Consider the following 26,674-nt stretch of genomic DNA (forward strand, 5'->3'; position numbering starts at 1 on the left):
GAGGACAATTTCCCCCTGTCATAGACTGTGCTCACCTTGCGGGCTTCTGCAGAACTGATCTGCCTTAACATAATAGTGTTCTGTAGAATGAAATAAGGAACATGTTCTCTTCATGTGCCTGTGTTTCACTCATATAGACATTTACCAAGGTGCTCCAAAATGCATATTTAGTGCTCCAAAATGGACAGTTCATGCTCCAAACCTGCTCGAAAGTGCCAAATTTGCTGCTCCCAGAGCTGCTCCAGAACTTCCTTGGCTTCTTCCATCCCTGCAGTACTTTCTGTTTTTTGAACATTGTGGAGTTTCGAGCACTCGCACTAATTCCCCGACGCTGTGGCGTTTCCGAGAACTCCCTGTCCCTTTCCTCCCTTCCTGGACAGGATGGCAGTGGGCAATAAAACACTGTCACTTGCCACTCGGCTGTCATCCTGCCCACGGCGAGTGTCAGCTGCCTTCCCTATTGAGCGAGTTTTCGTGGGGTTCGGGCCCTCGCTTGTGCATGCTCTGGATGCGCCTGCGCAAGGCGGGACCTGGAGATAGCACATCCAGGTGTCAGAGGGTGCGCATGCATTCTCCTCTCTGCTGACAGCTACCCCTTCGTCCGCCGCCGACCGACGGTTACTGCAGCGCCTCAGGGTTCTGACCTTGATAGGCGCGCTCTCTCTTCTGTTGTCTCGATGTCCCGAGGCAGCATGCACAACAGGGCTGATGTGCACATTTGCGCTAACGTGCTGGAGTCTGGCCATGCTATGTGGTGCGGGCCAGCTTTGTCCTGCAGAAGCAGTAGCCACATCCAAAATTGAGCATTTTATGCAATACCTCAATACGAAGCAAAATCTGCCAAGCAGTCTAGCTTTTGTTGACAGAGTACGCTTCAAAGTTCCCAGTAGGGGCACAATAACCTTGTATTTCTCAGCAGAAATAATCGAACCATAGCCTGTGGCCACTGACACTGCTCAAAGAGGGCACAGGATCCCCGAGTCCGACATGTGCAAGCCAACAAAAGAATGGTACAAACACTGCTCGTGCTGCCTACACCTGTGCACCTTCTGAAGGCTGTTTCATGTGCTGCAACTGGAGCAAAAAAAACATCGGTGCAATCGCACATGTAGCTGTGCAATTTTTGGAGGGCTCATGTCACACGACTGCGATTTGAACAGTGCAGCTGGTTCGACGCCCATCTTTGCTTGCTGCCAGGTTTTGTGCCACATGCTGCATAATTTTCAAATGTAATGAATAAAGCTTGTGCATTATTATATGGCCTTATTTTTGATAAGAGCAAATAATGTGCACTTTGTAATTGAAAAACACTTTCTAGTTTAAATATGTTTTGGAGCGCGCAACAGCTGTGCTGAAGTTGTGCAAGGAGACATGGCAAATGTGAACAGCTCTTCACAGCTGGTCTTTCCGCACAGTGTGCTGTGTCATGCGCCTTCTGCGTCCATGTCATTCTGCTTGTGTTACAACAAATTACTAGGGGACCTATCAACAAGCCTATATAACTATCCTCATTGCATCTGCATATTCAAAATTCGGCTGTAGCAAAGTTGTCATGTCGGCGCAGAGAGACTCTCACACTACCTGTGCTTAGCGTCAGCTTCTGAAGAAATTATGTGGGCATACAGTCTACAGTCTACGCTCATTACAATGGACCCACATACGACAGACTTTCTGATATAACAAACCATGTTTTAACCTTAGTTTGTTCTATCCATTTTATTAATGCAATGAAGTTTGCTTTCAACAAACCCCACTAAATGGAATATCGGGTACATCGAACGAAATTAGTAAAATTGTTTTTTTTTTTTTTTTTCAAAATTGGACGTTTGAAACATACTTTTGCCATGTCAACACGGGCTGACAACTGACTTGTGAGGGTCAGCCGATGATCGCAGCTCAATATCGTGCGCGTGAGAGTGGAAAGCGGGGTGGAAATGCGCCGTCTTCCTTTGCGCGCGAGGCACAGGGGGAGAGAGGGGCCTACTCCGGTGGCTGCTGCTTACGGCGCAGCTGCGGCCGCCGTATCTTGAAAGCAATCTGCGATGTGGACAAAGTGCGCCCAGTGCTGGTAGCTTCGTATGTGCTGTGCTTTCGACATTTAGTTCGGGTTGAAGCGAGAGGCAACACGGAAGGTCAGTTCACTCGCTGCTGCTGCTGCGCATCCTCACTCCAACGTTTTGACAGCAACCTTCCGTGGTCATCGAGCGAGATAAGATTACTATCCTTACTTCGCATAGCTGTCTACTAATTTGCTATCGCAATCGATGCTTTGCCTTTCCGGCAAAACTGTGACTTTTCTTTTTGTTCGTTTTTTACTTTGTATGTTCATCACTCACTCTTTGCAGTAAGGCTGTTAGACATTGCGACTAAAGTTTCCGAAGTGAGGTGTTTTGGATATTACAGATTTCGGATAAAACGGATGTTTCTTGTCAGATTGTCAAGGTTCATTGTAATGAGAGTCGACTGTATTGCTCGTAATTGTGCATAAGCGGTTCTGGCTCCTAGCCATATTCTTGCACCAAACTTAGCAGCAAGCACCACCCCGAAAGCTCATGTCTGCCTCTGAAGGAAGCCGCAAATGATCTTTTTATTCTTTATTAGGTCCTCATAGGCCCCATTTAAGGGGTATTACATGAGGGGTGGGCAGGGAGTACGGCAGTTATGGCAAAAAATTTGTTTTGATGGCAGTTTTGAACTTTTGAAAATGTGTTAGGGAAGCGATGCGGCCAGGAAAGTCATTCCAGTCCAGGGCAGTACGAATAAAAATTATTTTTAGAATGTTGTGGTATGGGCGCGCTGAGGTAGATGGCGTTGGGATGGCTGTGACCGGTCAAATGATGGGCTGGGCGGATGAATACGTTATTGGGTGGCAAGCTGTGAAAAAATTTGTGATAAAGAGAAAGGCGAGAAAGTTTATGGCACGATGCAAGAACACTAAGTTCAAGTTGGGATTTTAGTTGGTTTACACTAGAACGATAAGAGTAATTTGAAAGAATTAATTGTGTCGCACGATTCTGAATGGATTCCAATAAATTAGACAGGTTAGATTGGTGAGGATCGAACAATGAGAGTGTGAACTCTAGTTTAGGTCTGACAAGCAATTCATAAGCAATTAGTTTGAGAGAAGAGGTTGCAATGGCAATGTTGCACCTTAAGTAGGCAAGGGCACGAATGGCAGAGTTCGATATGTGAGTGATATTTGAGTGATTGAGTTCTTATTTCATTTGTATTCATCACGAGAACCACACAAGCTACCCTCAGTATTTTTGATCTAGTCACCAGTGGCTCTGTATGTATATGGGTATGGGTGTGCATGTGCATATGCGAGTATGTGAGTTCATGAGAATATATATATGTATAATGCATATGTGTTTGCATGTATGTTGTTGCCGAATATTCTGTGGGAGGGCTGTGGGCCTCGTCAAGCTGCTTCTACTGGAGCAGCTTTTACTTGCAGCCTCCTCCATCAAGTAGGTGGAAATAAAGTTATTCTATTCTATATGACTGGACCAGTATAGATCACTGGACATATGAATACCTATGTACTTTATAGCGTCGGTTTGAGTTATTGGACAACCGTAAAGGAGGTAGTTATGAGGTAAGTATCTACGTTGGCGGTTGAAAGCGACTAAATAGGTGTTGAATAAAGGGAAAAATCAGACATCCACCTGTTCGTAGCATTTGCTACAAATGAAGCACATACGGGTTCCTCAAAAGAAAAGCCTCATAGTTGAAGAAAAATTCGTCCTGGTCCGGGACTCAAACCCAGGACCACCGCCTTTCCGGCGCAGCCGCTCTACCATCTGAGCTAACCAGGTGGCTAGCAGATGGCAGGGCGAAGTCGAATTTGTCGACCACACGAAGCAAAGGCAAGTGTTTGACGTAGTAGTTCTGCGGAAACCTGCAGAACTACTACGTGGAGAACTTCTCAAGGTGGAGAACTTCCCTCCACCTTGCCGGTTTCCGCAGAACTACAATGTTAAATAGGTGTTGTTGACATTTAGTTTCATAAGCCAAGTGTCGCACCACTCTTGGGCTTTGAGGATATCGTTTTGTAGAGCAGTAGCATCAGATAGGTTAGTTATGCATCGGTAAAGTACACAGTCATCAGCAAAGAACCATATATTATATGTCAAGTTAATTGGTAGGCCATTAATATAAATGAGGAAAAATAGGGTGCTTAGAACAGTGCCTTGGGGAACAACTGACCAGACACGAGAAAGAGTGCATGAATGGCAGTTGGTGACAACAAACTGGGAAGGATTGGTTAAGAAACTGCCGATCCAGGCTGTGTGTGATTGTGAGGTGATTGTGTATGATCTGTGTGATTATGCTTACTGAATGTGCAATGGAATTTGTGAATTTCAATCTTAGCGCAAGCCTGGCTTCGTCCATCGCAGCACATACACTGTAATTATATATAGAAGACCTCTCTATTTTGAAAGGTTTCAAAGCTTACACCAGAATTTTTTTAAATGCTGCAGTCAATTTTGTATGACGCATCATACATTCTAACAGACATGGATGTCGTCTACTTTCTCATCCTGTGTCTTGCAATGTTATGTACTGTGAATATGTACCAAGAAATTTAAATCAACATGCTGCAGTACACAGTGTAGCAGTGCAGCCCCATGGCAAACATGAAATACATTGTTAAGAGTATATTTGCTTGTTTAATAACAAAATAGAGTGCTGGGATTTTGTATTCGTAGTGGCAAGTGTAAAGTAGGAAGCTATCTGAACTATTCAGCCAATCCTATTGACATGCATGTGCTTCGACCTGCTTCAGCACATTATTTGAATGTGGGGCTGAAAACCCCAGATTGCCAGAAACCTATGCAATCCAGCTTTTGCATTGCTCTGTGGAGCCACCTTAGTGGGCTCTGTGAAAGACAAAATGTACAACGTCAGAGTGTTGCAGAACGCAAGTAGGCACACTGCATGAAGCTAGCTGAAATGGTTTCATATATTTGTCGGTCATTGTAATATTAGTTTTGCTTGACTGGATGCTTCCTGGATGACTCTGGCGCCACTTACAACTGCAAGTTGGCGAAATGTGATGACGGACTTTCGTCCAGCTACGCCAACAAAACCAGTCACCATGCGATGTGCCTCTGAATGAATATATCAACCCGTAACACGATTGCCACAGCACCTACGCTTTGTATTCCTATTTAGTTGTACTCCATATGAATCCAAACATGCTTCAGAAGTTGAAATGCACAAACGTGAGCACTCGCCAACCACCCACTTCAAGTTCGAGCTGGGGTCGTTTCCACTGAGCGGAGGTTAGCCGTATTGTAGCAGCAGAGTTCATGCATTTGCCACCGTTAGACCTGCACTGAATGTATGCCAATACGATGATAAAAACTGCTTTTATAGTTCAGTTTTGACCATAGTGGCCATAGCTCTTTATATTGCGTGCAGAGTATTTATGCAACACATCAACATCATCATCAACCTATTTATGTCCACTGCAAGACGAAAGCCTCTCCCTGCGATCTCCAATTACCCCTGTCCTGTGCCAACTGATTTCAACTAGCGCCTGCAAATTTCCTAATTTCATCACACCACCTAATCTTCTGCCGTCCTCTACTGCACTTCCCTCCTCTTGGTACCCATTCTGTCAACCTAATGGTCTGACGGTTATCTAATCTGCGCATTGCATGACCTGCCCAGCACCATTTTTCTCTCTTAATGTCCATTAGAATTTTGTCTATACCCATTCGCTCTCTGATTCAAACCTCTCTTTCTGTCTCTTAAAGTTATGCCTAGCATTCTTCATTCCATCGCTCTTTGCGTGGTCCTTAACTTGTTCTCAAGCTTCCTTGTCAGTCTCGCAAGTTTCTGCACCATATGTCAGCAGCGGTAAAATGCACTGATTGTATACTTTCCTTTTCAATGATAACGGTAAGTTCCCAGTCAGGAGCTCACAATGTCTGCCGTATGTGATCCAACCAATTTTTATTCTTCTGTGAATTTCCTTCTCATGGTCAGGGTTCCCTGTGATTAGTTGACCTAGGTAGACATACTCCTTCACATACTCTAGAGGCTGACTTGCGATCGTTCCCTTGCCCAGTTGTTTACCGTTATCTTTGTCTTCTGCATATTAATCTTCAGCCCCACTCTTTCTCTCTCCCTGTTAAGTCCTCAATCATTTGTTGTAACTCGTCTGCATTGTTGCTGAATAGAACAATGTCATCGGCAAACCGAAGGTTGTTGAGGTATTCGCCGTCGATCTTTACTCCTAAGCCTTCCCATTTTAATAGCTTGAATACTTCTTCTAAGCACGCAGTGAATAGCATTGGAGAGATTGTGTCTCCTTGTCTGACCCCTTTCTTTGAAGGTATCTTCCTGCTTTTCTTGTGTAGATTTAAGGTGGCTGTGGAATCTCCATAGTATTTTCCACGGTATTTACGTAAGTGGTCTGTACTCCTTCATTACGCAATGCCTCTATGACTGCTGGTATCTCTGCTGAACCAAATGCTTTTTCGTAATCTATGAAAGCCATATAGAGAGGCCTATTGTTCTCTGCAGATTTCTCGATGACCTGATTAATGACATGGATGTGATCCATTGTAGAGTATCCTTTCCTGAAGCCAGCCTGCTCCCTTGGTTGGCTAAAGTCCAATGTTGCCCTTGTTCTATTGGAGATTATTTTAGTAAATATTTTATATAATACTGGCAGTAAGCTAATGGGCCTATAATTTTCCAGTTCTTTAACGTCGCCCTTTTTGTGGATTAGTGTAATGTTTGCATTCTTTCAGTGTTCTGGGGCCCTTGCAGTCGATAGACACTTCGCATAGAGAGCCGCCAGTTTTCCTAGCATTATGTCTCCTCCATCTTTGATTAAATCAACTGTTATTCCATAGTCCCCTGCTACTTTTCCCCGTTTCATGCCTTACAAGGCCCTTCTGACCTCATCTTTAGTTATAGGAGGAGTTTTTGTATACTGTTCGTTATTGTTTCGAATAGAGTACTCCTGAGTCCTCTGGGTATTGTACAGGTCAGTATAGAATTCTTCCACTGTTTTTATTATACTTTCGAGATTGCTAATGATATTACCCTGCTTATCTTTCAGTGCATACATCTTGGTTTGTTCTATGCCAAGTTTCCTTCTCACTGATTTCAGGCTGCGTTCATTTTTTTACAGCTTCTTCAGTCTTTCTCACGTTATAATTTCTAATATCACTTATTTTCGCTTTGTTGGAGCGTAGGTTTGTACTACCTTTAATCTATACCTCTTGTTGAGTTTGATTATGACTACTGCTACCCTCTCGTTGACGCTGTAGAATTCGTCAATGTTGTCTGCTAAGTCCTTATGGATTAGGAATCCTACCCCGTATTTCTTCTTATCCGGGAGACCTCTATAGCAGAGGACACAGCCGTTATTCAACAGTGTGTAGGCCTCACCAGTTCTATTCTTACTAAGGCCGATAATATCCCAAACAATGTCTGATAGTTCTTCGAAGAGTCCTGCTAAGCTAGCCTCACTCGAGAGGGTTCGGGCGTTGAATGTTGCAAGGGTCAGTTTCCATTGCAACACAAGAATACCGCATATGTTTACATCAGCACGTGTACAGCCACCGCTCGCTGTTCGCTTAAGTACAGCAGAAGGTGTGCATCGCTGACACAAAATAATGATGAAATGCTCAAAACATATATGAACACTTCTCATGTGCATATCAGAAGCGTCGTATCACACTGAGACAAGAAGGCATAAGCGTCCCGTGCACTTCGAAAACAGCGACTAGGTGGTCTTGTACGAGCACCTATAGTCGCCGTTTTGGGGAGGGTGGCTACTGCTGATTTTGACGGGTGACCCTCACTTTTCGTGCTATTCGTCAGCCATATTGTTTGTATGTTTAATGGCATATTGCTTGAGTAAACTCTGCGCACATGAGCGCTCATTTAGAGAGCACGTATAGGCTATTGCTATCAAGCGAAAATGGCGATGCCTGCTGTACTCGCGTGACAACGAGCGTTGTTGCTGTTTATGCTGCAATATGGAAAGGGCCATCACTTGTTGGCTCATTGGCATAAGAAGCACACTGTGTTTCTCTGTGACTAATAAGTTTGTCAGCACAATGATACACACAGATCTACCACTCTATGTAGTTGCACTTCATTATTCGAAGCGCTGGCGAGTGTGACTGACAGCCTTCGATCAAGAACGGTAATGTACCGCGGTGTTGGCACTGCATCATGTCACCACTTCCCACTTCTTGTGTGTGCATCTTACTATGCTAAGTGTGGTTTATTTCACGTCAGTATGGCCAGGCCTGAACTATATAAGCAGTTTCCTTCATCGTACTTGCTTACACTATATTTTAAGTCATCTGGTAATGGAGGAACTCGTTATTAGTCGTGTTGATGCTGATGGGACGTACTGATGACGCAGTCCACGGTTCCATTCAGTTAGTTGCATTGTTCAGGGCTTCTTCAGCGACCAGACGCCATTTTCCAAAACAAACAGCAATATAGCGCTGGCGGATCTTGGTGCAATTCTGACAAGAAAATCACAGTGATCACAGTGATGGCTTTGACGTGCAACTAACCGGTTGGTCACGAGGGGGCGGGGGGGGGGGGCAGTGCCTGCGACTGCAACTGCGATTTTTGTCGCATGCGACCGAAATCGCACTCCCGGTACAATGCAAATCGAATCATGTGAAACAAGCTTAGCACGTTTATATAGCCATTGTCTTTCGACCTGCAGTGCAGTACCAGTGGGAACAGCTATATCCTAATTAAAGAAATCTCCACAGAAGCTTGTTTCGATATAAGTAGTCAGCTAATAGGCACCTGAAAACCACGTACAGCTGTTAATATTAAATTGTACTATATTGAATGCCTTTCAACTAGCAGCTTTCAATTATCACCGCAGTGGCTACAGTGGCTACATATACTAAGAGCAACTGTATTAACAGCTTATAACACCCTTAGCACCAAAAGGATGATTTAGGTGAACAATACATCCTTGTGGAAACAAAGAGATTGTTTCGTTAATCAGAATGCCTTAGCGCCCACAGTTTTGAAAATTTCTGTTTGGCAAAGGGGTGTTGTTAATGCTCAAAATATTCTTAGGAATTAGTTTACAGTACACCTCTTCAGTGACAGTGATAATCTTCTGCTAAGTTGTTGACATGGCCCATTATTGTCTGATGTGGGTCCCTGCCGGAGTTGGGACGGATAGGAGACAGGAGAGGTGTGCTTTACATTAGGTCACAAAACTACAGTGAAACCTCATTACTACGAACACCACATTAACAAACTTCTCAGATTAACAAGCTTTTCACAAATCCCTTGCTGACTTCTTTAGTTTCAATGTAAAAATATTTCAGAACTACGAACTTCAGAATATCAAACTTTTCAGAATTACGATCATTATTCAGTTTCCCTGTGATGTTAACACCTCAGCACAACAAACAAATATTCTGAAATCTGGGGATTCTTAGGTTTCCATGTATCTTTCACGGCAGCCGAAACAGTAGGCTAGCAGACAACAAGGTGCAGAGAGCAGACGTCGCAGCGCATGATTTCCGAAAACCTAGAACAGCGCCCGAGAAAAAAAAATTATGCATATCCCACGCACTCTGGGAATCAATGTAAGCGAAGCTTTCTGTGCTGGATGCTTTGACAGACAATAAGTAGCAGTGATGTTGATGGCTAAAGCTTAATTTCTTCAACGTTTAGTCTAACACGAGAGTGGTGAGTTGATGTTAAATGTTACCGTGCATGCACCACTGCTGTTTGTCTGCGTAGTACACAGAACAACCAGGGAGAGGTGTTTGCTTAAGGTGTTGTGCACCATATTTGATAACCTGTGAGAGGGTTGAACATTGTTATTGCCTCATATGGCACATCCCACTGTGGCAGAAGTATTAAACTTGAATTGGGATTATAGGGCTGTACATGCCGAAACCACAATTGGATTATTAGCATGCCATAGTGGCAGTCTCCGGATTAATTGTGGCACCGTGATGCTCTTTAACATGTCCCAAAATCTAAGTGCACATGCATTTTCTAATTTGCCCCCGTCAAAATATGCCTGCCGTGGTTGAGATCAAACCCGTGACCTCTAGCAATGCCATAGGCGCAAAGCTACTGCGTTGGGGACAGAAGTGCTGATTGGACGGTCGACCACTTCTGTAGTGTCGCCTGGACCCTACAGTGCACTTTAATTAGTGCGGCTCTGCTTCTGCATGCCCTGCGTAGTTTGTCTGCATGACATATTTGCATGGAATTTATTTTTCAGAAATAGTACCAACACACTGTACCATACGTACCTTGAACTTAAGCTTATCCAGTTTCCTCGCAACCGCTGTCTTATAGTAGTAGGGTTTGCTTGTCTTCTCATATCGCCTCCCCCCCTCCCTTGTGTGGGAAGTGCATCTTCTCCCCCCTTCTCCCTACAGTTCTATCTACGTCCCCTCTGGACTCGCACCTTAGTAGAAAAGGAAACTCTGCAGTTTCTGCAACGCTTTTGAGGAGAGTCGCGAATAATTACAGCTGTCAAGAGGCTAATGCGGCGACGCCCAGGGAACTCCAGAGGGTATTATGCACATTCGACGCGGTGGGGTGAAAACGAGTTTCTCCTGTAGCCTTTCCTCTCTAACTGAAACACCCCCAACGCAGTGTGCCGTACAGCAGCAGTGGGATAGCCGAAGGAAGAGGCAAAGAAAGCTTAGCTTCAAAAGAATGTGGGTACGCGGAGGCGACAGCGCATCAGGTTTTGCGAGCACATGCTCCACCCAGAAAAGTGTCGCCCATAGCAATGGAGGCGTGTCTCTTCCTTCTTTCAACCTTCTTTTTACACACACCTCTTTCTTTCGTGCTTCTTTCTGCGGCCGTACTAGCTAAGGGCGTGATGAGCCTCCGTACTTGCAGAGATGCCACACGGTTGCACCTTGCACTTTCCAGACAGTGTCGTTTGCACGTGCTTGTGCTATGGAATAGTTAAGGTGTCTGCCTCGAGCAAGACAGTCACGGTGTTCCTTGCAAAACATGTGAAAACAAACAACAAGCAAGAAACATTGCGCTTTGGAGTTGACATGGAACTACCTTTTTGTCAGTAGTTTTTGCAGCGTCGGCATCTGTTTTGCGCGCATCACTCTTATTCTACAGTGCTTCGGTGATGCATGGCGGCAGAATATTTGGAAAATAGCAACAGCGCGTGCCTAGAGCCAACAGCAACGTTTTTGTGGATAGCTCACATGGGAACACCTTATGAACTGATGGGTTGATGGGCGGAATAGTTAATTTTGGGGCTTTCATTATAACAATATTTCAGAATAACGAACAAGTTATCGCGGTCCCCTGAAGTTCATTATATCAAGATTTCACTGTATTAATATACGCAAAGCTGGCACAACATGGGGCACATTAACGAGCATTAAAAAGAAAAGATTACAAATAAGCTGGCTAGAAAATATTAACAATCACAACATTAATCTTCATATATAAAGAAACAGTTTACGATACATTGACAATAACTTAAAAGAAAATTTACATAATGCTAATCCTAACATAAAGTGAGCGTGACATACACTACATTTACAAACACAACAAGCAGAGTTAATACGAATAACTAGGCTCAAGAAACTAAATTTAAAGAAATGTCCACTGCAAAATGTCCATCAAGGTGGTGAATCGATGGGCAATGGTGAATGGCACAAAACTTGGGCTTGAAGTGTGGCTTCACGACAGTGCGGTGCGTGCTGTCGGGAAGCTGCACTTCTATTCAGTATTTTCATATGTGCATCCAAACATTACTGCTAAATTTTGCAATTTTTGATGTGGGTTATAGATGCAAAAATACAGTAAGTACATATGTGCATTTTTCATTGCTGCGAATTTACACCCGTGCGATAGATGTTATCACGCAGGATTGGCATGCTGGCTTGCGGACTGTGGTCCAATCAGCCAAGGCACTGGCCAAAACGCGCACCTGCATCCTGTATGTCTAATTTCAAGTTGTTGTCGCTTAGTTTCACCCCCAGCAGTGTTTTCAGACATGGATGAGCCTGCATGTGGATTCACGCTCCGTTACTACGGCCATCAGTCAATCTTGTCATCAGTCTAGATTGCCAATAAAGATTACAAGTCCGAAAATCTTGTCGGCGAGCTTACCTTGATGGTTTGTCACGAGCCGCTTTCCCAGGCACACTGCTTGGGCCATTTTGGCAAGAGTTGGTGACCAGTGTTGTGGTTTCATGCCAGCCGACATGACAGCAGCTTTGTTCATGGTCACCATGCTTGCAGCATCGCACGCATGGTTCATGCCTGAAATGTTGTGTGGAATCTGAAATTTTGGGTATTTTTCTAGTGCTAGGGGGTTGGTGGTGGTGCCTTAGGAAAGTCCGAAATTACACAGGCCCAAAAAGTCTGGAATCTGAAAGGCAGTCGACGACTATATTAGATATTTTTGCTACTAGAATATATATTTTGAGGTGCGTGCAGACAAAAGTTTGCTTTGCTATAACGAGGGCTGGGCAAGGATACTTTCATACATTTGCAAATATTATTATAGATCTATATAATGTAGCAGCAACCGCTTATGCTCAGAAATGTTTGCTTGGAAATTTCTTAACCGTGACCAACACTGTTTCATTTGGAATGAATGCCTGTTATATATCTCAAAATGTTTCTCTTTCTTGCTCAAAGTACAATATTTTCATTCCGAAACAATTGTGGTTGCTTTAGCTGCTTAACATGAAAGCTCTTTATGCACTACGCTGTCAGCGGTTTTTGCTTGTCACTTTTGTAATTGATAGGAGTTGCTGCTCTGCTTGCCGATCGGTTGGCGAGTTGCCATCTAAATACAAGAATATCAATAAGAACACCAAATACCACAGCGGTATTTGCGCCCCTGCAGGATGGCGGAAATACCGCTATGGAGTTTTACCGTGTCCGTAAATGCATTACCGTTTACGCAATACCAGATCACTGGACAGGTGTACAGCAGCAACACTGGTAGTGACATTTTTTGTGACGCATCATGTATACAGAGAGCACATAAAGCTGCAGTGACAACACATTACGGTGGCTACGAGCAAGTGTCATGGCACTGACGCAATGAAAACAAAGATCAGGGAAATGAAAGGTCGACAGCGCGAGTGCCACCATGCGGCTCTGCTCCACCAGGGACGCGCAGACTTCATTGCCTGCCCTCACTGCAGGGTTCTGGCGGACAAATAAAAAAGGTTGCTGCCTTTAGTTTTATTCACGTAGCTTAGTGGCAATAGCATCAGCTTCAGAAGTGGAGTTCAGCCAAAGTTTATAGTTTCGCATGGTGATGTTGCGATAGCAGTATCTGGTATACATGTATTAAGATACAGGATACATTCTTTCATGTATCGGAAATACAGATACTGATACATGTCTTTCCAGACGTGTCATCATACAGATACAAGATACCCAAAAAGTATCTGAGATAGTATCTAAGATAGTATCTAAGATACATTTATTTTTGATACTGCCCAGCTCTGGCTATAACTGAAACTATGCTGGGTTGGCATTTTCTATTTTGGTAAAATTGAAGAGGTACCATAGTCCATAAGTGGTGCCACTTCAATCATTTTCTTGCTTATGAAAGCTCTGTTCTTGCTACAAATGAAGAATTCTTTATTTAATTGACATTAAGAGAAAGAAGTGGAGCTGGGCAGGTCATGTAATGCGTAGGTTAGATAAGCAGTGGACCATTAGGGTTACAGAATTGATGTCAAGAGAAGGGGAGCACATCTGAGGATGCCAGAAGACTAGGTGGGGTGATGAAGTAAAGAAATTTGCAGGCGCTAGTTGGAATCGGTCGGCACAGGACAGGGGTAATTGGAGATCGCAGGGAGAGGCCTTCGGCCTGCAGTGGACATAAAATAGGCTGCTGCTGACGATGATAGCAGGAGAGTAGTACAGTGAATTAAAGCATGACCAGCGAAATTTTGCATTTACTTTACATCCAGTAATTTGGTACAGTATATCCATGTTTGTTATATCAAGGTTCGATTGTATTCTGTGCAGTGGTTGTTAATTCGGTAAAGGAACACTAAAGGAAAATATTAAGTCAATCTAGATTGATAGCTTATTTGTCTAGAAGTCTATCATCTTTTTCTGTGCACAGCAGTACATCGCATTGTTGCGTAGAAAATTTCCTTCGAAGGTCCCGCTGCTTCTCTTCAACTTGAACCATGCGTGGCAAAATGGATTAGTTGACGTAATCTCCACGTGACCTTCCTCTATGGAGCTCTCTGTCAATCAGCCAGTGCTGATGTCACAGGAGAGGTATCATAGTCCACAAGTGCACCACTTCAATTTACCATTTTAGTCATTTTCTCGCCTATGAAAGCTCTGTTCTTGCTACAAATGAAGAATTCTTTACTGCAAAAGCCCAATCTTTCAACCTAGCTCGACTGTATGTTTTCCTTAAGTGTCCCTTTAATCTTGTGCACTCACTTTTCCTCGCTGCTTTCGCTGTTCCCACTATGAGCAATGGGATGCTCATAGTCGGGATGCTTAGTCGAACGTCAATATAATGAACACAGATAATGATTTATCGGATGCAGCGAAGGTATGTTCGCGTCAGATGTGACATTTTCTAATCAGGTTCTACTGTATTTGCATTCTTTGTGTTGCATTTTAGGCTTTGTGTGCTATCAACTGGCTCCTCTCGTCTCTATGCCCCTCTACTATAACTGCTCCTTCATGCAGTGTTCCAACTGATTTACCCTGTGGGGTCTATATTTTTTCATTTGGCTACACCATGTAATTCGATCAATTTTATTAGTCCCATCAAGATCGAATCAACAAAAGTAGACCATCATTTGAAGCCTCGGGAACAGTGCTTTTTATGACTCATGCATGAACCATGAACTTCCTTGAAATATATGCCTGAATGATTAAAACTGAAAGCGTTCGTTGCTTTTGTTCAAATGCAGTTGGACGTGAGTCGCAGCAGCCGTGTTGATGCAGACCAGTCATCTCAGGTGAGTGGTGGCTTCTAAAGGCTGGCACAGTATTAGCCCTTATTAGCTGCTTGGCCAATAGAGAAGCACACGGGAGTGACACCACGCCCCATGGCCTTTATCATAATTTTACATAGTATTCATTCTCCTGAGTGGTGTGGTAGTTTCATGAATAATGTGATGACAAGGCTATGACTGCAGAAGCATGCAAAAAGCGACAGCGCAATGGCATGTTGTCATACATTATTACTATATTGTGTACAGGCAGCATTCATGGCTACCCTAAATTTGTTCTTAAAAATTTAACAAAAAATTTATTTGTGTATCAGTTTGTACTTCCTTTCCCTACACACACACCTCATTAGCCATGGCTGCTTAGTGTTACTGCAATTTGCAATTGGTAACGCTGTTTGGCTGCACAGCGTTATCTCCACGCTGTATGGACGTGGTATGCAGATCTTTATCAGTCTTCCCCTTCACTTGATATCAGACTTGCTAATCTTTTGGTGGGAACCTTATCAACTTAACCATTGGCATTGTCACAAAATTTGCTTCGTTGAACTTCATACTTTATGCTGTTGCAGTTTCCAGCCTCTTCCTGTTTCATAGACACCTGCAGACTGCCACTTGTGCCTACCAAACACACAAAACTTTCTGCATTTCGTGTGTATGTGATCATTCCTGCAGCATCCAAAAAGTACACAGGTGTTATCAGCTTCATCATTCCATTCATATTCTACTTGAAAAACTCTATAGTTTTCCGTCATGCCGCTCAACTTCTTGTTCGATGCAACGTCAAGTCCAGTGTGAGGATGACTTTACCTTTGAACAGCGCGATATTGGCATGGCTCATAGAGGAGCATATCGCATGGCATACTAGTTGTCTCTTTGTTTTTTGCAGTTGTCAAATAATCACCAGCAAAATTCCGTATCCTAGCACCCTGTGAATTTTCCTCTAGTGCTGTGCATAATTATACAGCAAAAATTTATAGAGTGTGTCCAAGTGCTTCGTGCATACTGTACTCTACTTCCATGCAGTGAACTTTTGTTGCACCCATGCTAGCTGAAGCATACAGAGGCGCTGTTAACTTTGGCACTCAATTCACATTTTGTGTGAAAGCTATAGTGGTTTTTTTTCATCGCACAACCTTAATACAGAGGAGCGTTTGAGCCCACATCCATGTTCAGCTTTATTTTGTGACGGCGTGCTTGCTGTAAACCAGATTCCAGCTGCTCTATCTAGCTCCACGGTTACGTGGTCGGGCGATGCTATCAGCTGTGGCAGTGGAGTGGGCACGAAAGCTTTGCTTCGTACTGTCAGTGTGAAGATATGATCAACACTGCATGAAACCATATCTTTCTCCACTGACTCTCAAATTCAACAAAATGTAATTGCCTTTGTCACTGAAATTTTTTTTTCTGATTGCCCGATGAAATATTTTACAGCTCCTTCAGTGTTAGAAAGATCGTACCAAGACTACTTATTTGCAGAAAAGGTTGAATTTCAATATAAAAAAAATGTAAATATAACAAAGTAAAGTGCCGATTCACCCAAGTTGGTTATGTCAAGGTTTAACTGTATAATGAACTAACAGATATAATAAAGGGAAATTCTCCTTTAAATTCCCATACCATGTACAGTCAAATCTCCATATAACGAATCACATGGGACCGCTGAAAATAGTTCGTTATTCTGAAAGGCCGTTATAGGGAAAGCCCCAAGATTAACCATTCTGCCCACCAACCCATCAGTTCGTAAGGTGAGCTATCCACAAAAACATAGCTGTTGGCTCTCAGCCTGCACTGTTGCTATGTTCCATAGATTCTGCTGTCATGCACCACCGAAACACTGTATAATAAGAGTGACTCGTGCAAAGCAGATGCTGAGAAGACTACTTACAAAAAGGAAGCTCTGTGTCGCCTCCAGAGTGCATTGTTTCTTGTTGTTTGTTTATTTTTCATGTTCCTTGCTGTGGACACTACAACTGTCTCGCTCGAGGCGGACACCTGAACTATTCTAAAGCGCAAGCGTGCGTAAACGATACCATCCAGAAAGTGCAAAGTGCAACCATGTGGCATCCCCGCGAGGACGGAGGTTACATTTCTCCGCGCACATAGCTAGTATGGCTGCCGAAAGAAGCGAAAAATAAAGAGCTGTGGCAGAAAGTAGGGCGAAAAAGTTAAGAGACGCGTCTACATTGTTTGGCGACACTTGCCTGGGTGGAGCATGTGCTTGCAAAGCCCGATGTGTCATTTCCTCCGCAACAGATTAAAAAAAAATTCTCTCCTGCACTTTTTTATTGAGTGCCGTCTCAGATTTGCTGAACCCGTGCGCTATGGCGTCCACTTCCTGCGCCTTGTCGTCTGCTAGCCTACTGTTTTGGCTGCCGTGAAACATACACAGAAATCTAAGAATCCCGACATTTCGGAATATTAGTTTGTAGTACTGAGGCGTTGTTAGCATTACATAGGAACTGAATAATAATAATTATTTTGAAAAGTTCAGTATTGTGAAGTTTGTAGTACTGAAATATTTTTTTATCTGAAACCATGAGAAGTCAGCAGGGGGTTTTTGAAAAGTTTATGTTATTACGATATTATCGCGAGATGCTCAAGAGACGAGCCAACGCAAAAACGACGAAGTGGGTCTGTGCCCTTGGCGCGAGCAAGTGTCGGCCTGGCGCTCTGGCTCCAGCGTAAATTTTTTCATTTTTCATTTTCATTTTTATTTCCTTGAAGACCCCCTGCAGGGGGTTTTACATAAGGGGTGGGGTTAACGTGAGAAAGTAAAACATTTTTTTTTTTTTCATGATGACAGGTGGGATGTAACTTTTTCTAGGAAGGTTGATGGACAGGTGATAGCTGCAATTTCATGGGGAAGGTCGTTCCAGTCGCTTGCTGTTCGGAAGAAAAATGACTTGGAAAATGTAGTCGTACGGGCACGTTGGCGTGAGACTTTCAGCGGATGACCAATTCGGCGAGACGTGCGTGATGGCGGTGCGCAGATGTATGGCTGCTGTTTGATCTGGGAATAATAAAATTTGTGAAATAGGCACAGGCTAGAAATACGGCGACGGAGGGAAAGACTGCATAATTGGGACTGTAGCTTGAGAGATGAAACACTAATATAGGATGAGTATGAACGGTGAATGAAACGGGCGGCTCTGTTTTGCACAGTTTCTAATGAGTCGATGAGGTAAGCTTGCTGTGGATTCCAGATGGCGGATGCATACTCAAGTTTTGGCCTGATTAATGATTTATAAGCAAGTAGCTTTACATTTTGAGGGGCATCGTGAAGATGACGTTTAAGAAAGCCTAGTTTTTTATTCGCAGATAATATTAGCTTTGTTACGTGCTCGCGCCATGATAAGTCATTGCTGATAGTGATACCGAGGTAAGTATAGGACGGAACGAGTTCGACAGGAGAATCGGAAATCTTGTAAGTAAATAAATGCGGGTTGTGACGACGATGGAAAGACATGAGTTTGCACTTATTGGGATTAAGCGTCATCAACCAGTGATTGCACCATGATTGAATGCGGTTAAGATTGTCCAGAAGGGATTCTTGATCAGCTGTATTAGTAATTGGGGCATAAATAACGCAATCGTCAGCGAACAGACGGACATGACATGATAAATTTTGTGGTAGATCATTAATATAAATTAAGAATAGGAGGGAGCCAAGGACAGTTCCCTGAGGAACGCCCGATGTTACTGGTAGACGGTTAGAAGAGTAGTTGTTAATAGTAACAGACTGTGAACGATGTGTGAGGAATTCTTTTAACCATGCAAATAGCCTGTAAATAGTCTGTTCCGTCCGTGTCTTTCTACACGTAACATTCGGGTGGAAGTGAGCGATCCCCGTCCTCGCCGCGGAACTTGGATGGAGTGGTCTGTACATCGAGCTTGTCACCATGCCTCCCGGTGATGAGCCCGCCTCTGCAACGGCTTCGGCTTGTCCGACTGCTCCAATTGTCACGGTTGCCCAACATAGCGACTCTGGTGTGTTCTCTGGCCTGGAGGGACAGTATGTTGACGAATGGATCAAGCTCCATGAACATGCCAGCGCTAATAACAGGTGGAACCCAACCATTATGCTCGCCAATGTCATCTTTTATCTTGGCGGCACCCCACGCTTGTGGCACCAAACGCAGGACGATGAGATAACCAGTTGGGACAGTTTCAAAGAAAAGCTACAGGAACTGTTCGGCGACTCCATTGGGCGCAAGGTTGCCGCGAGAAAAGCTCTTGCGTCTCGTGTTCAGACACCTACAGAGCCATACGTTTCATATATCCTCGACGTCTTGGCTCTATGCCGCATAGCTGAGCATGCTATGTCTGAAGCAGATAAAGTGGCACATGTGCTAAAAGGCATCGCAGACGCTTTCAATTTGCTTGTTTTTGGCAACATCTCGACTATCGACGCCATCATAAAAGAATGCCATCACCTTGAACAAGCTAAGAGCCGCCATATCTCACACCACATCATGCGGCTACCCAACACTGCTGCTACGTCGACATGTGAGGGTCGACTGCGTCAAACTACCACCTGTGACGACGTAACCCGTATTGTTCGCCGCGAACTCGAGGCCGCCTGTTCGCCAGCTTTCTCGGCGACGCCTCCCAATCCACCAGCAACCACAATTGCGATGATTCAGGCCATCGTCAGACAGGAATTTGAGAACATGGGTCTGAACTCCGTGTGTTCAACTTCTCAAGCCAGCGTTCGCCAGTTCTCTAGCAGCCCTCCTCATCCCTCTAGTCTTTTTCTGCCACATCTCGCCGCAACCCGTCTGAATGGTGTACCCCTGATGACAGGCCGATCTGCTTCCACTGCTGTCGCATCGGCCACGGCGCTCATCACTGCCGCAACCAATGGCAACCACCTCCGTTACCAAGTAACCGGTTCTGGCAGAACCTTCTAATGCACCCCAGTGCCGCTTATGCCTCACCAGCTTTCTTCGCCTGCCGCCAAAGTCAATAGCCTATATTGAGCTGTTGTCTTCCCCACCAGTTCCTGATGGCGAGTACCTCATCACTCCTCTGCATGACATTCCACTACAGTTTGACGTTACCGTGCCTCGCAGTATACTTACTATTACTGCGAACCGTACTAGCATGCCCATCTTTAACTTTGGATTGGCAAAGCAAATTTTACCGCAAGGTATTTGCCTTGCCAACGTTGATTGTCTCGGCGACCATCACATGGCAGCGTTATCGACCGATGGTTCTTGCAAGCTCAGCAGGCCCCCACGCCAGCCTCGGGCGCCGATCCCAACATACAGAAAATGGTTGCGACGGACCTGTCCTCTGCGCAGACTGAAGACCTTTGCCAAGTATTATCATCCTACCGAGATATTTTCGACTTCGACGATCCTTTAGACCAGACACTCATGGTCAAGCATCGGATTCTTAGTGGCGATGCTACACCTATTCACCGACGACCATATCGAGTTTCTGCGTTGGAACGCTGAGTAATTCAAACTGAAGTGAACAAAATACTAGATAAAAACATCATTGAGCCTTTTCTTCGAGTCCCTGGGCGTCACCTGTGGTGTTGGTTAAGAAGAAGGATGACACGTGGCGCTTCTGTGTAGACCACCGTCATCTGAACAACATTACTAAGAAGGACGTCTACCCGTTCCCACGTATAAACGATGCCCTTGACTGCCTGCACGGTTCCAGCTATTTCTTTTCTATTGATTTTCGTTCTGGATACTGGCAGATTGCTGTTGATGATACGGACAGAGAAAAAACCGCGTTCATCACACCTGATGGCCTATACCAATTTAAGGTAATGCCGTTTGGATTATGCAACGCCTCTGCTACCTCGACGACGTCATCGTCTTCTCGCCAACGTTCGACATTCACCTTGAGCATCTAACAACTATACTTGATTTATTTCGAAAAACGAAGCTGCAACTTAACTCGTCCAAATGTCATTTTGGTCACCGCCAAATTACTCTTCTGGGTCTGATCCCGACAAAATGCGCGCTGTCCGAGACTTTCCAGTTCCGAAGACAGCCGCAGACGTTCGAAGTTTTATAGGGCTATGCTTGTACTTTCGTCGTTTTGTTCAAGATTTTGCAGCAATTGCTAGACCCCTCACTAACCTTTTGAAGAAAGGCGCAAAATTCTTGTGGGGTACTTCGGAAGCTGCCGCCTTCTCTCGTCTCGTCGCTCTTCTAACCTCACCACGTATTCTCGCCCACTTCGAGCCTGATGCCCCTACAGAATTGCATACAGATGCCAGCGGTCATGGCATAGGTGCCGTGTTAGCCCAGCGTCGGCTTGGCCAAGATCGCGTTATTGCTTATGCGAGCTGCCTCCTAGCACCATCGGAGCGCAACTATTCCATTATGGAACGAGAATGCCTTGCTGTTGTCTGGGCAGTTGCGAAGTTCTGTCCTTACCTTTACGGTCGCCCTTTTTCTGTGGTCGCTGACCATCATGCTCTCTGCTGGCTCTCATCGCTAAAAGATCCTACAGGCTGGCTTGGTCGATGGGCTTTGAGGCTACAAGAATTTTCATATTCCGTAGTGTACAAGTCTGGCCGCCTGCACCAAGATGCTGACAGCTTGTCGCGTTACCCTGTTGACGAATCTGGCTCCTCCTATATTACCAGTGCTGCTTGCGTATTCTCTGTATCACAGCTGCTTCATTTCGCCGACGAGCAACGTCAAGACGCCTACAAGAGCACTCATCGACCATTTTGAACACTCTCCGGCCAATGCCACTCTATGCCTCTTCGTCCACGACGGTACTCTGTACCGTCGTAACCTTCATCCGGATGGCTCTGAGTTCCTACTTGTAATATCTAAACACCTCCGCTCCACCATTCTAGAAGAGCTTCACGACGCACCAATGGCAGGCCACCTCGGCATATCTCGAACCTATGACCGTGTACATCACCATTTTTTCTGGTCGGGCCTTGCCCGTTCCGTACAACGGTATGTCGCCGCTTGTGAAATTTTCCAATGACGCAAGAAGCCTTCCCAGCTCCCCGCCGGTTACCTGCAGCCACTCGACATCCCTGCCGAGCCCTTCCATCGTGTCTGCTTGGACCTTCTCGGCCCATTTCCAGAGTCTACATCAAAAAACAAGTGGGTTGCAGTCGCGGCAGACTACGCGACTCGCTACGCCGTAACCCACGCTTTTCCGACCAGTTGAGCAACTGATGTTGCGGACTTCCTCCTGCATGATATCATTTTGATGCATGGTGCTCCGCGTCAATTGCTAACAGACCGTGGCCGTACGTTTTTGGCCAAAGTCATTGATGACATCATGCGTGCCTGCTCAATACAGCATAAATTTACCACCTCCTACCACCCTCAAACGAACGGCCTCACTGAACGTTTGAACCGCACCCTTACAGAAATGCTATCCAAATACGTTTCAGATGACTACCGTGACTGGGACCTGGCTCTACCTTACATTACCATTGCATACAACTCTTCCCTTCTCGAAACTGCTGGCTTTTCCCTTTTTTACCTCTTGTGTGGATGAGCACCGACGCTACCACTGGACACTGTGCTTCCGTCCACCACATCTTCAACTAGCAATTATGCCATGATGCAATCGTCCATGCTGACCAAGCTCGCCAATTTGCGCGCGCTCGTCTACAAGTGTCTCGAGACAAACAGAAGCAATGCTACGACCTCCGTCACCGTGATGTCCATTTTGCACCCGGCACCCTCGTGTTGCTTTGGTCACCATCGCGTAAACTTGGCCTTTGTGAAAAACTGCTTTCCTGTTACACAGGCCAATATCGCGTGATACGCAAAGTGACCGATGTCACCTATGAAATCGTTCTAGCCACGCCCACTACTTCCGCCGCTGTGACAACCGGTGACATTGTCCATGTCGCCCAACTCAAGCCCTGCACCTCTCCACGCTCCTTGGATATTTAACAGCACCGTGATGGCGCTTTTGCCACTGGGGGGGGGGGGGGGTACTGTTATGATATTATCGCGAGATGCTCAAGAGGCGAGCCGCCGCAAGAACGACGAAGTGGGTCTGTGCTCTTGGCGCGAGCGAGTAAATAGCCTGTAAATAGTCTCTTCTGTCTGTGTCTTTCTACACATAACAATATGAAAAGTTTGTTAATGTGGTGTTCATAGTAATGAGGTTTCACTTATTTACAAGCCTTAATAACCAAGTGAAATTGTCCTACTGATGGATATAACAAACTAGATTTGTCTCCGAAACCAAAAACTTCCTGACCTTTACAAGCCAAATATATCGGTTTCTGTGGGATCCGGCACGCCTTTGGTGCATAAGATCAAAAAGCTCCTGTAGCCCCATGTTTGTGCCATCAATCAACAGTGGTGTTTTTCATCACTGCATGCAGCTGCCGTGAGCATGTCTTTCTCGCTGCATCGCTGCACAGGCCAACATTACTACATGTAGGCCATAGAGAAAGAGATGTGCTTTGATGATGGTGATCTGCAGCTTGTGCGTGGCAGTATGAAAGGCCAATGCATCCATTTTTCTATCTCACTGTAGTGCGCTGCACAGGTTGGGGCAACTAAGCATGGCCTCCGAGATTGCATCGGCACTGGTGCTCTCTCCGAGGCCACAAGGCAGCCAAACCAAGCTGGCACAGTGAGGTTCATTGGCCGTCTCATTCACACAGCAGAGCCACATGCAAGTGGCAGACCAGCCTGGATCAGCTGCATAGTCAACGCACTGTGTTGTGTGCCATGTGCTGCTGCTGTTTTGTTGAAATTTTATCGCACATGTGACTATGTAGTGTGGGGGGTTCTCACACCCACGCTCTTGGGACAAAGGAACGACAACACAGTAGTGCAAACAATCACAAGGGCATTTATTGCACCTTTCATAGATCAATGCCTGCTAGCCGAGTTGCTATCCCCAAAACATGCCGATGGGCGCGCGACAAATCTAGGAAGTCCGACTCACCGCGACCAGATAGCGAGCGAATATGTTCGCCCCATGCTGGGTCCCAACGCCTGGTCGTTCGCGCGTACGGTCACACGAACGGGGGCGCATTCGAAGGCAGGCCACGCGAGGCGGTCTCGCAGAAGCATGGATCCGCGCACGCGTGGCACGGCACGTCCGCACTGCTTGCTGTCCCGAACGAAAGAGCAAGCACCTTGTCTTTCGGCGCCTAAGTAACCCCGCCTGTCGGCGGCGTTAGCAGCGCAATACTCGCGCCATCTCTCGTACTGCGCCTCAACCACTCCGACCGCCGCGGGCGCCAGGCCACGCGAGCCGTGCGGGAAAACAACATATCAGGGGACGCGTGAGAGTCGCGCATCCCCACACCCCCCCAACCTTAAATCACTACATATTCCGGCGAAACGTGTCACTCAACCTAACATCAACGCATGCTTCGCGACAAGGTAGTACATGCAACAGTGGCCGCGCCGAAGAAATGTCCGCACGCTGTCCATAGCATGCGAGCCGACATTGTCCTTGGGTACACCGCTGGCATCCACCGGTCACAGCAGCAGCTTTGCAGACTCGATGGCATGATTCCAGGCCAGAACTCCGGAAACGACGATGCAGTAGTCGGTACAAGCAAGCGTCGCTCGGGCCTACGCGCCCTGCTCGCAAGAGCCGCCGTAGCTGTCGGTGACCGCCGGATCTTTTGTCCGCCGCCGAAGTCGCTGCGCCGAACCGGCCACAGCATCACCATCACCCGGGGTGGCTCGATCGTAGTCCGGGGCAGCAGCGCAGACGATGTGCAGGTGGCAGCAAGCCAGGGGTAACTCCAATCACACTGCGTACACTCAACACACTCGGCAAACACTAAAGTAGTGCAAGGGAGAGGAATTCTGCATGTGCATCGCCCACGTGGTACGATGTTCAACTCGGCTAGCAAAATATCGGGCAGCTACTGAGATGCTAAGTTCATGCGAACGAAGCTCGCTTCCATGAGTCGAACGAGTAATTTCAATTCGTGCGAGGCTAAATAGAATGAGGGAAGCAAATTGCAACACCTCAACGCCACGGTCCACCAGGTTGTGTCCCTCGACGTGCGACAGGCAGCTTCATAAAGCCTTAGGCCTAAAGCGTCACTACCCTGACAACAACCGGCATCCAAAAACAACACCCAAAATGAGCGCAAAACAGGCAGCCGCGAGGAGACGTCGGCTCTTTGAGGTGGTCCTACTCCGCTCGGTGCACACAGCATCCGAGTTGACGGCGCCCACTGTCCCAGACGGTGTCGGAGCGCCCGGTGCCAGGCCGCAATACCAGTCAGCCCATAGTGGCACCCGTGGCCCGCGGCCACCCGGCTTCCAGAGCCGCGACTTCATCAGAGTCAAAGAGATAGGAGAGGCTATTTACATGAGAAATTCGGACCACCCACGAGGCTTCCGTACTCACTCGCTTCAGGCTTGTCAATGCTCCGCGGGCGCTGAGCCTCACTCCCTGGAGGCAGACCACGTGGCTCTCATACCGACGAATGTCATTTAAGAAAAAAAAAACACTTGCGAAAAGGCTTAGCATGTTGACATGTTCAGACACACTACAGCCACCGTTGCCTCGCTCAAGAAAGCACGACGCCAACGCTAGCGATCAAAATCCACGCTAGCCCTACGCTTCGGTTCAAACAAAGGTCTTGAACCAAGCAAAACTGTTAAATCTATCGTCCGATGCCCCAGGAGGTCCACGTTGGGCAGCCAGATGTGGGGGTTCTCACACCCATGCTCTTGGGACAAAGGAACGACAACACAGTAGTGCAAACAATCACAAGTGCATTTATCGCACCTTTCATAGATCAGTGCCTGCTAGCCGAGTTGCTATCCCCAAAACATGCCGATGGGCGCGCGACAAATCTAGGAAGTCCGACTCACCGCGACCGGATAGCGAGCGAATATGTTCGCCCCATGCTGGGTCCCAACGCCTGGTCATTCGCGCGTACGGTCATGCGAACGGTGGCACATTCGAAGGCAGGCTACGCGAGGCGGTCTCGCAGAAGCATAGATCCGTGCACGCGCGGCACGGCACGTCTGCACTGCTTGCTGTCCCGAACAAAAGAGCAAGCGCCTTGTCTTTCGGCGGCGTTAGCAGCGCAATACTCACGCCATCTCTCGTACTGCGCCTCAACCACTCTGACCGCCGCGGGTGCCAGGCCAAGCGAGCCATGCCGGAAAAGAACATATCAGGGGACGCGTGAGAGTCGCGCATCCCCACAGTAGCAGGCCCACAGACTGCAATGTTGTCTTTTTCTATGCATGCTTAATGTTTTTCACCCCATTAGGAATATATTGCAGTGAAAGGCACTAATGTATATACCGAAGTAACTTTGGCTCCCCCTTTGACTTCATGTTAATGAGATATTACTGTAATTTTTTGTGCTAGACAAATCTGGCTGGTGCACAGCATGATCAAATTGCACTAGGCCAACTTTTTTGAGCATGTGCATTGTTGAGGAGAAAATTGTATTGTGCAGTTATCACAGTGTTACATATCATTGATTTTCTCTCCCCCTGCTCCGCATTGCTCAGCCAAGTCACTTACAGATCTTTATTTTAGCATCTTCACAAGTTCTTTGTGTTGCCTGTATTAAAGCAGCAATTGCTGATATTGAAGCAAGATAGAAGTCTCTATAGGCCTGTAGGGATGCACACATCGCCCTGCACACCACAGACCCTTCCTACAGACAATAGTGATGCTTAACAGTGGTTAATATTAGGAAAACAGTGGCCACAAAAAGGAATATGACTCGTGCATGGCTCAGGCTGTAT

At 46.0% G+C, this 26,674-nt stretch overlaps 1 protein-coding gene across 2 annotated transcripts in view; it reads left to right on the top strand.

The window, feature by feature from the left end:
• The window catches only part of LOC142573168 (uncharacterized), a 275,915-nt gene that overhangs the window by 239,010 nt on the left and 10,231 nt on the right, over positions 1-26,674 (top strand). For both annotated transcript variants that reach the window (XM_075682735.1, XM_075682737.1), the window contains one exon: positions 14,931-14,978. In XM_075682735.1, coding sequence (XP_075538850.1) covers positions 14,931-14,978 — 48 coding nt within the window. The remainder of the gene's footprint in view (positions 1-14,930; positions 14,979-26,674) is intronic.

The sequence above is a fragment of the Dermacentor variabilis genome, chromosome 2 (assembly GCF_050947875.1).
Source record: "Dermacentor variabilis isolate Ectoservices chromosome 2, ASM5094787v1, whole genome shotgun sequence".
In the NCBI taxonomy this organism is placed as follows: domain Eukaryota; kingdom Metazoa; phylum Arthropoda; class Arachnida; order Ixodida; family Ixodidae; genus Dermacentor; species Dermacentor variabilis.